Genomic DNA, 12,137 nt, shown 5'->3' with positions numbered 1-12,137 from the left:
AGGTCCATTTACTTTCATACAGTATTTAGGCAAATTATATTTCGACCAATATAAACATGTGGCACAGATTTTTAAACAGGCGCTTCTCCCCAAAACATCTATTCCAGTCATGGAACATCATCACTTAAATCAAAGCATTAATTAAGGACAGAAAAATTTAAAAAACTGAAAAACGAGCATTAAAATTAAGCATTTCTTTTCCATATTAAATTATTTGTGGTCCAATCATAGGTCGACTGGATGTTTTTGGTCCAAAATACTCAAGTAAAATATAATTCAACAAAAATTTCAACAAAATTCTCTTTTTGGAAAATTTGGCTCATTATTTTCAATTTTCACAGAAATTACCTAAAAATACTCCACAAATGAGAAAATCTTCTTGAAAACAAACCTTTTGTCAATTCCAGTTCTGCTCCCTTTTTCCTAATGACTATTCTCTTCAAAATGAGCCGTTTCCCAAAGAAATCCACTGATATTTGTGCTGGCAATGCTCAGTGCACATGTTAGCCACTCGTTAGCCACACGTTAGCCTCATGTTAGCCACATGTTAGCCTCATGTTAGCCACATGTTAGCCACATGTTAGCCCCATGTTAGCCACATATTAGCTACATGATAGCCACATGTTAGCTACATGTTAGCCACATGTTAGCCACATGTTAGCCTCATGTTAGCCACATGTTAGCCTCATGTTAGCCACATGTTAGCCCCATGTTAGCCACATGTTAGCCTCATGTTAGCCACATGTTAGCCACATGTTAGCCTCATGTTAGCCACATGTTAGCCACATGTTAGCCTCATGTTAGCCACATGTTAGCCACATGTTAGTCTCATGTTAGTCTCATGTTAGCCACATGTTAGCCACATGTTAGCCACATGTTAGCCACACGTTAGCCACACGTTAGCCACACGTTAGCCACACGTTAGCCACACGTTAGCCACACGTTAGCCTCATGTTAGCCACATGTTAGCCACATGTTAGCTACATGTTAGCCACATGTTAGCCTCATGTTAGCCACATGTTAGCCACATGTTAGTCTCATGTTAGCCACATGTTAGCCACATGTTAGCCACATGTTAGCCACACGTTAGCCACACGTTAGCCACACGTTAGCCACATGTTAGCCTCATGTTAGCCACATGTTAGCCACATGTTAGCTACATGTTAGCCACATGTTAGCCACATGTTAGTCTCATGTTAGCCACATGTTAGCCACATGTTAGCCACATGTTAGCCTCATGTTAGCCACATGTTAGCCACATGTTAGCTACATGTTAGCCACATGTTAGCCTCATGTTAGCCACATGTTAGCCACACGTTAGCCACACGTTAGCCACCTGTTAGCCACACGTTAGCCAAACGTTAGCCACATGTTAGCCACACGTTAGCCACATATTAGCCACATGTTAGCCACACGTTATCCACACGTTAGCCACACGTTAGCCACATGTTAGCCATATATTAGCCACACGTTAGCCACACGTTAGCCACACGTTAGCCACACGTTAGCCACACGTTAGCCACACGTTAGCCACACGTTAGCCACACGTTAGCCATATATTTGCCACATGTTAGCCACACGTTAGCCACATTAGCATTTAGCACAGACTTGTTGATTTCCCAGGTGACAGTGGTGCATCTGTGTCGACGTCCATTGTCTCCAGATCCACAGTGAATGAAGACGTGTAAAAGCTTTTCTGAGTAAACAAGGCGGCCATTTTGTTTTGGGGGAAGGTGTGACTGACGCACCTTTGTGCACTGAGATAAATATGGAAAAGAAATGACCCACTTCATTTTGCTGTGATTTAGTCCATGTTTGGGAGGTTAGTTGTTGCTGCTGCACTTTGTTTGACACATTTGTGAAAATATTTTTGCTTTTATCACATTTGGCACTTTGGTTTGTGCACGATGCTAATGAGATAGCACCAAAAATGGAAAAGTTTACAAATCCAACACACTTGGACCTAGACTTCTGAGATTGTGCACACATGCTGAGCACCTGTAAGGTTAACGCTGTACTCAGTTTGGAGTCTGTGCTATGAAGTGTATTTTCAGGAAAGATATTTAAGTTTATGTGTAGTTTTCGACATATAAAAAAGCTATATTTGTATTAATGTTATAACTAAAGAACCTTTTTACATGTTTTTGTCACAAAGTCTAAATGTACAAAGAAGCTGCTTCTTGTCCTGATTCCTATGACGGTTCACATAAGACAATAACAATAACAGTAATGTTAATATGGAGAGGGGACTGTTTCATTTAGCCGGCGAGAGGACATCAGAGCAGGTGGTCCTTAACAGGTTAAACCGGTGTGTTCAGTCAGACGGCCTCACAGCGCCCCCTCCTGGATCACGTGATGCTTCTAAAGGCAGAACCTCTGAGCTGCTGTTTCCGACGGGCGTGAACGCAGAGTGTGTCCGTGGCGTGGTGGGCGGAGCCTCTTCAGAATGACTCGTTGGTGAATGTGTTTGTAAAGCGTTGTACAGTCGGAGGAGCCGCTCAGGTCTTTTCTCTTTCACACGTTTGGGAATCAGCAATAAAGACTTTGTTCATGGGTTTGTGCTGTACATACGGGCTTTTCCTTTGGCTGTGGGGGGGAGGGGCCTCTGGCTGTGGGGGGGAGGGGCCTCTGGGGGGGAGGGGCCTCTGCTCTTTTGTTTTGGGGGATGTTTTGTACAGAAATAAGCGTTTACATGAACAGAGAAGGCTTTGTGATTGGAGCAAAGGTCTGAATAAAACCCTCTGAACATCTGCCTGGTGTTGGACCTTTGTGTCGGGCTCGTTTCTTCAGCTCGTTCTTCAGTTCATCACACAGACCATTCCATTCCAACCACAGAAGCTCCAGACGGGACGGACCATCACGTGGACGGCCTGAAGGTCAGATGGTCTCATGTGTGAAGGTGAAGCTGCTCCGTCTCCCTTTGTTTCAGGTCTTGTTGATCCTGAGCAGCAGCAGGGGCGGACGGGCCACATGTCCGTCCTGGAAGAGCACAGGAGGACCACCACTTTACCCAAATCTAACAGCTTAACCTCTTAACTCCCGCCAGAACCGAGAGGAGCTTTATCCTCACGTCATCAGATTGTTTTTCCAGCATTTTTTTGTTGGGTTTTCAACTCATTTTTGTCACTTTTTTTGTCATTTTTCCGTAAATTTTTTATCACATTTTTTTGGACACTTTTTGTCACATTTTTCAAATTTTTTGGTCAAATTTTTGTGACATTTTTTTTTTTTTTTTGTCACATATTTGTAATATTTTTGCAATATTTTTGTCGAATTTTTCGTCAATATTTTTCCTTTTTTATTCCTTTTTTTTTTCCTTTTTTTTTCCTTTTTTTCAATTTTTTTTTCAATTTTTTGTCACATTTTTTTATTTATTTTTTAAATTTTTTTGTCACATTTTTTTTTTAAATTTTGGTCTTTTTTTTATGCAATTTTTTTTCCAATTTTTTTTCAATTTTTTTCTTCAATTTATGTCGAATTTTTCGTCACTTTTTTGTCACATTTCCATCATTGTTTTTGTCTCAGTTTTATCACTATTTCCACAGCTTTTTTCCAGGAGCTTTTGGATTGGGGTAAAGCCAAACTGGAGAAAATGTGCTCGGTTCAGACGGGAGTTAAGGGGTTAAAAAAAAAGCCTCCAAAAACAAAAATGGGCTGGAAAAGCAACAAAAAAGCGGCAAAAACACAACAAAATGTGACGAAAACGTGACGACAAAGCGACGAAAACACAACGAAAAAGTGACAAAAAAAGCAGCGACAACGTGACAAAAAGTTACCGTGACTTTTCTAGATTTAAGTTTTCAAATGAGTCCTCACAGTGTCGCTCTCCAGTCAAGAAGCTTTTAGATTTGGGCAAAGCTGAACTGGAGAAAATGCTCTGGGTGAAGGCGGGGGGTCAGAGGTTAATGTGTATTTGTGGAAGTGTCATATTTACGCTGATTTGGGCCTGACTGACCCGTGACCCGTGACCCGTGACCCGTGACCCGTGACCCGTGACCCGTGTGACCCGTGTGACCCGTGACCCGTGACCCGTGTGACCCGTGTGACCCGTGACCCGTGACCCGTGACCCGTGTGACCCGTGACCCGTGACCCGTGTGACCCGTGACCCGTGACCCGTGACCCGTGTGACCCGTGACCCGTGACCCGTGACCCGTGACCCGTGTGACCCGTGACCCGTGACCCGTGTGACCCCTGACCCGTGACCCGTGACCCGTGACCCGTGACCCGTGACCCGTGTGAGAGACTGATTCACCTTCGTTTGTGTCGCTGCAGTTTTGACTCTTCATCTAAACGAGTCCATTCAAACAGAAAGAGGGAAAATGATGAAGAGAAAACACGCGTGACTTCAAACAGAACACGTATGAGCAGATGTGGGTGTGAAGGCTGCCCCCTGCTGTCTGTGTCGGACAATTACAGCCTGAAAACTGATCCAGAACAATCCTCACACTTTGTCCTCAGAAAATAACACAAACCTCCAGGACGAGGAGGAGAGTTTCAAACTGAGGCGGCCATGACGGTAACTATGGCAACTGTCGGCCATTTTCTGTGTGGTCGTTTCCTCTAATATGTCGTCATTACCGGGAGAATCCATGTTTCACTGCAAAAAGTGGATTCTAAGCAAGTAAACAATGTCTTTAAGAAATAAGTTCTGATTTTTTCACATTATTACTTTTGTAATAATGTCAAACTGAGCAAAGTTTTCTTGAGAAAAAAAATCTTATTTTAGGAAATAAAATCTGTCCATTTCTTGTTCAGATAAATTTGCTAAAAAAATGCAAATTTTTCTTGTAACAAGAAAGAAAAACTTTTTGAATCTTCTTCAGTTTTAGACAAAGAATATTTGTTCTTATTTTAATAAAAACTAAGATCAACAACTCTTAATGTAAGAACTGCTTCTCACAGAGATAAAACATTCCATTCTTTAAAGCTCCTATATCCTGCTATTTTAGCCATTCCAAAGTTAAGTATAGGCATGTATATGATATATTGTACCTCTACCATTATGGAGCCTCATTTTTGTGATAAATATAAGTGTTTTCTGGAGGTATTTTTCAAACCCGGAAGACACAACGCTTCGATTCAGTTAACTCCGCCCCCTCTCTCAGTTAACTCCGCCCCCTCTCTCAGTTAACTCCGCCCCCTCTCTCCGCACATACTTTACCGTAATATAAATAAACAGCAATAAGTGAAGTTACTTCACGATGCAGTTATACGGAGTTGTCATCTGCAACACAGCTTCATAAATGGCTAACACACATGCTAATATGCTAACACACACATGCTAATATGCTAACACACATGTTAATATGCTAACACACATGCTAACACACATGCTAATATGCTAACACACATGCTAATATGCTAACACACATGCTAACACACATGCTAATATGCTAACACACATGCTAATATGCTAACACACATGCTAACACACATGCTAATATGCTAACACACATGCTAATATGCTAACACACATGCTAACACACATGCTAATATGCTAACACACATGCTAATATGCTAACACACATGCTAACACACATGCTAATATGCTAACACACATGCTAACACACATGCTAATATGCTAACACACATGCTAATATGCTAACACACATGCTAACACACATGCTAATATGCTAACACACATGCTAACACACATGCTAATATGCTAACGCGCAAGCTAATATGCTAACACACATGCTAACACACAAGCTAATATGCTAACACACAAGCTAATATGCTAACACACAAGCTAATATGCTAACACACATGCTAACCCGCGTTTGGACTGACTCACCCTCTGCTCCATCACTGTTTACATTATGGGACTCGCGTTGGTTATAAAAGTTAATCCACTTTGGTTCAGGTGAAGGTTCACCAAACATCCATCAGAGACAGTCACAGAAAAACACTATTTTGGTGAAAGTCGCTGAATCCCGGAGAGAAAAACAACTTCTGACGGGAGTGGCCTCTTCTTTAGGAAGGTTGAATCATAGACTGTATAAACTCCTCGTCCTCGTAGCCAAACACGCTTCTTTTTCTCCGTGACATGATCGTTAGGTAAGAATAAAGAACAGGTGTGTCCAGTTATAACGAGCTCCATCTTCAGCTGCTTTAGTGTTGCTAAAAAATGTGAGTAATTTAGAACATTTTGCTTAAATCAAGCAACATTTAAGTCAAATATCCACATTTTTTCACTAAATAAGAATGTTTTCCTTAAATTACTCTATTTTTTGAGGACATTTTGCTTAATTCTAGCTTTATTTGCTTAAATTTAGTGTTTCTTTCTTGTTTTATGATGAGAAAAATATTCTCCAAATAAGAATTCTTAGCAAGTAAAAAACTCTGACCTCATTGGCAGAAGTTTTTCCTTAAAACGAAACAAAAGGTCTTGTTTTAAGATGTTTTTCCTTGTTTTTAGTCGGGCACTTTTTGCCGTCTCAGAGTTCACAGTTTTCTGCGTCTGAGGTGACGTTGGCCGAGAGGAAGGACTTCCTGCCTTCACAATAAAAGCACAGCTTTGTGACTTTTCTTTTCTGCCACAGACTTGTTTTGGATCAGTGTTTGAGTTTAGTTTGAGTGAAATATTTCTCCTGTGTTTGAGTCTCGTGTTTCTAACGTTTATTAGAATCATATTTATTCCTGTTTCTCCACATGAACAAAGCTCAGAGAATCTGAATCATCTGAGGCTTTTTCAAACTCACTTTGGATCATTTGACTTTCTTTGACTTTAGTCACATTTTAGTCTCAGGAACAACTTTAGTTTCAGTCACAAAAACATGACTTTGAGTCAAATGAAAGGAAATATTTGAGTGAAAAAACATCACATGAACATAACGTGTGTCGTCTGTACTGAGGCGTTTCTGTCATTTCTTTGACTCAACGCGGTCGTCACGGCAACAGTTTCTAACAAGGAAGTGAAACTGTAAAGGTTTAAAAAGGTGAAAATGAAAGACGTGGCTGATGGAAAGTTGTTTTTTATTGAAGTGGTTTCAGTAATTACAGAAGTCACAGAATGAGCAGAACAACAACGTTTCATCCACTCAGATCCAAATCACCCAGAATATACAAAGTACTTTTACATCATCTGGAGGCAATCTGAGCACTGACAGATCACCACCTCGTGATGTCATCAGGTGAAGGAACTACGAGGGTTAAGGAGAGAAACACAGAGCTGTAGGTTCTACTCTGTCACAGTGATGTTCCTCGGTAAGATCTTCAGAGGAACGTCCTCAGGTGTGAATAAAAATGGAGTCAGTCCCTCAGAGATGAACCCTGTGACTGTGAGGAGGTCTGTGTTTGTGTCGGGGTCAGTGAAGGTCAGTGTTTTTGAGCCAAAGTCCAGCTTCACTCGGACTCTCTGCAGATTCTTCTTCACTGACAGAGGTTTACCTAAGACTGAGAGAGACCAGGCCCAGTATTTACCATCATAGAAACATATGAACCACCTTCTCTCCTTAGTGACGTTTCTTCCTTGAACAAACCCTCTCACACCCACAAACCAGCGCTGATTCTCCCCGACCTCCACGTCCCAGCTGTGAGTCCCTGAGACAAACTTCTCAGATCCAAGTACATAATAATATCTCCTTCTCTCTGGATTCTGTGGGACCTCCTGAGCTTCTCCTCGTCTCACTGAGCTCAGATCTTCAGACAGGATCATCTCAGGTCCTGCAGTGTTTGGATCCAGAATCACAGGGTAGAACTGCACCAGGCTCTTCATGTTCCTCCAGATGTTGAAGCCCAGGTTGCCCAGATGTTTGGCCTGGTCTATCAGAGCTCCTGGTCCCATGTCCTCCACCAGGGGGCGCTGCTGCAGCCTCTTTGCTGCAGTCTTGTACTGGAGCAGGAAGGAGGCGTCTGCTGCTCTCAGCAGCTCCTCTGTCTCTGAGACGCTCTGGGACACGGCCTCCATGTCTCTGCTCACGGCCGCCATCATGTCCTTCATCCTCTGAGTCTTCTGCTCCTCTTCCTCCCTCAGAGCCTTCATCCTGGACTCTTCCTCCTCCCTCAGGAACTGGTGCAGCTTCTCAAACTGAGCTCTGATCTGTGTCTGAGCGCGTCGGGCCTGGGCCGTGATATGAGCCTCTGAAGACTCCAACTGTGCTCTGCTCCGAGCCAGGACCTGAGGAGAAACATCAGAGAGAGTTAGAAAGAACCATGACCTGAGGAGAAACATCAGAGAGAGTTAGAAAGAACCAGGACCTGAGGAGAAACATCAGAGAGAGTTAGAAAGAACCAGGACCTGAGGAGAAACATCAGAGAGAGTTAGAAAGAACCAGGACCTGAGGAGAAACATCAGAGAGAGTTAGAAAGAACCAGGACCTGAGGAGAAACATCAGAGAGAGTTAGAAAGAACCAGGACCTGAGGAGAAACATCAGAGAGAGTTAGAAAGAACCAGGACCTGAGGAGAAACATCAGAGAGAGTTAGAAAGAACCAGGACCTGAGGAGAAACATCAGAGAGAGTTAGAAAGAACCAGGACCTGAGGAGAAACATCAGAGAGAGTTTGAGTTAGTTACCTTCAGGTTCTCCTGTACAGGTGTGAGGTCTCTTACCCTCAGGTTCTCCTGTACAGGTGTGAGGTCTCTAACCTTCAGGTTCTCCTGTACAGGTGTGAGGTCTCTTACCTTCAGGTTCTCCTGTACAGGTGTGAGGTCTCTTACCTTCAGGTTCTCCTGTACAGGTGTGAGGTCTCTTACCTTCAGGTTCTCCTGTACAGGTGTGAGGTCTCTTACCTTCAGGTTCTCCTGTACAGGTGTGAGGTCTCTTACCTTCAGGTTCTCCTGTACAGGTGTGAGGTCTCTAACCTTCAGGTTCTCCTGTACAGGTGTGAGGTCTCTTACCTTCAGGTTCTCCTGTACAGGTGTGAGGTCTCTAACCTTCAGGTTCTCCTGTACAGGTGTGAGGTCTCTTACCCTCAGGTTCTCCTGTACAGGTGTGAGGTCTCTTACCCTCAGGTTCTCCTGTACAGGTGTGAGGTCTCTAACCTTCAGGTTCTCCTGTACAGGTGTGAGGTCTCTTACCCTCAGGTTCTCCTGTACAGGTGTGAGGTCTCTCCTCAGCTGCTCTCTCAGCTCCTGAGCCGCCTCCTCGATGGGTCTGAAGCTGTGGTCTTTGTGAGTCCTGGAGTCTCTACAGATCACACAGATCAGGTCCTGATGGTCCTCACAGAAGAGCCGCAGCTTCTCAGAGTGAAGACTGCACTCAGGCTGTGCTGGAGATGGAGATGTTTGTCTTCTCTCCTCTGTGAACGTCCCCACCAGGTTCTTCAGAGCCAGACTCAGTGGAGGATTCTCCCTTGAGGACCTTCTGGTACAGACTGGACAGGTCTTCAGGGGTTTGTCCTTCCACCAGTTCTCCAAACAGACCTTACAGAAGCTGTGGCTGCAGCTCAGAACCATAGGATCTCTGAAGAGCTCACAGCAGATGGGACAGCTCAGGTCCTGCTCCAGTCTGGACGCCATGATGATCCACCTGAAGCCACAGACAGAGGAGCACATTTATGGAACCGAGAATCTAAGAAACTCAAACCACAAAAACAAACAAACACAGAGTTTAGACTCAGAGGGAAATAAATCCTAAATCTGATGGTTTTGTTTTGAATTTTCCTAAATCTGTGAATAAATAATGAAATAAAAATGTCTAAAGTTGTAGAGCCTGAGAGAGCGGGACGTGAACAGAGAAGAGTCAATCCTAAAGTGACGTAAACAGAGATGGTTCTTCTCCTGTCGCTTTGTTTGGACGTTTAGATCTTTGGCTCAGTTTGTTTTTCCTCTTTGGGGGCGGGGCCTGTCGCTTGTTTTTTCCTCTTTGGGGGCGGGGCCTGTCGCTTGGTTTTTCCTCTTTGGGGGCGGGGCCTGTCGCTTGGTTTTTCCTCTTTGGGGGCGGGGCCTGTCGCTTGGTTTTTCCTCTTTGGATTTTTAGATTTTATTCCTGAAAATATCAAAAAATGTTCATAAAACGTCTTAATGATTGAATAATTGTTTTTCACGTGATTTATCTCTTAAAATGATAAACTTATCCGTATTCAGGAAAATTCCCCCTTCTGTAGTTTCCCAGTTTTTGAATTCTGCCTATTCATTTGCATGGGGAATTCTGCCCATTCATTTGTATGGGGAATTCTGTCCATTCATTTGTATGGGGAATTCTGCCTATTCATTTGCATGGGGAATTCTGCCTATTCATTTGCATGGGGAATTCTGCCCATTCATTTGTATGGGGAATTCTGCCCATTCATTTGTATGGGGAATTCTGCCCATTCATTTGTATGGGGAATTCTGCCCATTCATTTGTATGGGGAATTCTGCCCATTCATTTGTATGGGGAATTCTGCCTATTCATTTGCATGGGGAATTCTGCCCATTCATTTGTATGGGGAATTCTGCCCATTCATTTGTATGGGGAATTCTGCCCATTCATTTGTATGGGGAATTCTGCCCATTCATTTGTATGGGGAATTCTGTCCATTCATTTGTATGGGGAATTCTGCCTATTCATTTGCATGGGGAATTCTGCCCATTCATTTGTATGGGGAATTCTGCCCATTCATTTGTATGGGGAATTCTACCCATTCATTTGTATGGGGAATTCTGCCCATTCATTTGTATGGGGAATTCTGCCCATTCATTTGCGTGGGGAATTCTGTCCATTCATTTGTATGGGGAATTCTGCCCATTCATTTGTATGGGGAATTCTGCCCATTCATTTGCGTGGGGAATTCTGCCCATTCATTTGTATGGGGAATTCTACCCCTTCATTTGTGTGGGGAATTCTGCCCATTCATTTGTATGGGGAATTCTGCCCATTCATTTGTATGGGGAATTCTGCCCATTCATTTGTATGGGGAATTCTGCCCATTCATTTGCGTGGGGAATTCTGCCCATTCATTTGTATGGGGAATTCTACCCATTCATTTGTATGGGGAATTCTGCCCATTCATTTGTATGGGGAATTCTGTCCATTCATTTGTATGGGGAATTCTACCCATTCATTTGTATGGGGAATTCTGCCCATTCATTTGTATGGGGAATTCTGCCCATTCATTTGTATGGGGAATTCTGCCCATTCATTTGTATGGGGAATTCTGCCCATTCATTTTAGGACTTCTGATACAGTTAAGTCTATCAGCGATTTGAACAGTTTCTGCGACAAAATAGGGATTTTCACAATTAAAGTTAAGTTATCCTTTATTAATCTCTGTAGAGCAGAATAATGCAACTAAATCGGGGTTTTCACAATAAAAGCACTATTATGTAACTATATGGGATTTTCACGATAAAAGCACTACTTAGCAATACTATTCCTAAGCCATTGCAAAAGTTTCTATTTTTAAATGAAAACTTCAAATGACAGAAAACTTGTAATACTTATTGTTTCTGTTTTATATCAGAAATGCTCAGCAACACGTTCAGATTTATCTGTATTTATTATAATTATTATTATTATTTTTTTAATTATTATTATTAGGCCCGAGCAAGGGACTAATTAATATCGATAAAGGGGGACGAAAACGCAAGAATTCACGTAGCAAACGTGAACGATACACAAGTAACAGGGGTCAAAACGTAGCGCTCCACAAGCTCTAATTTTGGGTGGGGTTCGTGAGAGAGAATAATAAAAGTTGGCTCAGTGGCGCCCCCTCAAACAGGAAGTTTACATTGACCCAATGGAGGAGCGGTCGCAAGAAAAATCATCGTACAAAAGTGATATTGGCCATGGACATAGACCACGTCAGGACATGTAAAAATGATATTATGACCCCGCCCTAAATGCTACAGGAAGTCGGCCATCTTGGCTCGAACCTCAAACCTTCAAAATCGTACCTCTTGAACTTCTGGCCCCTGATCCCCGAGTTTTCTATGGAAAGCCTCCAATTTTGGCCAACATGTCCCAAACCCCTGTGGCTTTCAAAATCATCAAGTACATTTATTATTGGGCGTGGTCATGACAAGGCCACAACTGAGAGGCCATTTTCAGCAAATTTCAAAGCCTCATATCTTTCACAGACTTTGTTGGATTGGAACGGACCCAATCCGGCGCACGTGCACATTCCCCACCTGGACCTGATGGTGCACACGCAGCCGCTGTCGCCAAAAATGCCTTTAAATTGGCTTGTAAGGGGCTTGTAAGTGGCTTGTAA

At 42.9% G+C, this 12,137-nt stretch overlaps 1 protein-coding gene across 1 annotated transcript; it reads right to left on the bottom strand.

Annotated features, from left to right (window-relative positions):
• Positions 1 to 7,163: 7,163 nt before the first annotated feature.
• Positions 7,164 to 9,462, bottom strand: LOC306969795 (E3 ubiquitin-protein ligase TRIM35-like; the record flags this gene model as incomplete). The annotated part of the gene is made up of 2 exons (XM_079583024.1): positions 7,164 to 8,120; positions 9,001 to 9,462. 2 exons carry the CDS (start codon positions 9,460 to 9,462, stop codon positions 7,182 to 7,184), a joined length of 1,401 nt encoding a protein of 466 aa, XP_079439150.1. The 3' UTR covers positions 7,164 to 7,181.
• Between the last annotated feature and the right edge of the window lie 2,675 nt (positions 9,463 to 12,137).

The sequence above is a fragment of the Gobius niger genome (assembly GCF_951799975.1).
Source record: "Gobius niger genome assembly, contig: SUPER_10_unloc_3, whole genome shotgun sequence".
NCBI classification, from domain to species: domain Eukaryota; kingdom Metazoa; phylum Chordata; class Actinopteri; order Gobiiformes; family Gobiidae; genus Gobius; species Gobius niger.
This window is presented reverse-complemented; position numbering and strand designations above follow the sequence as displayed.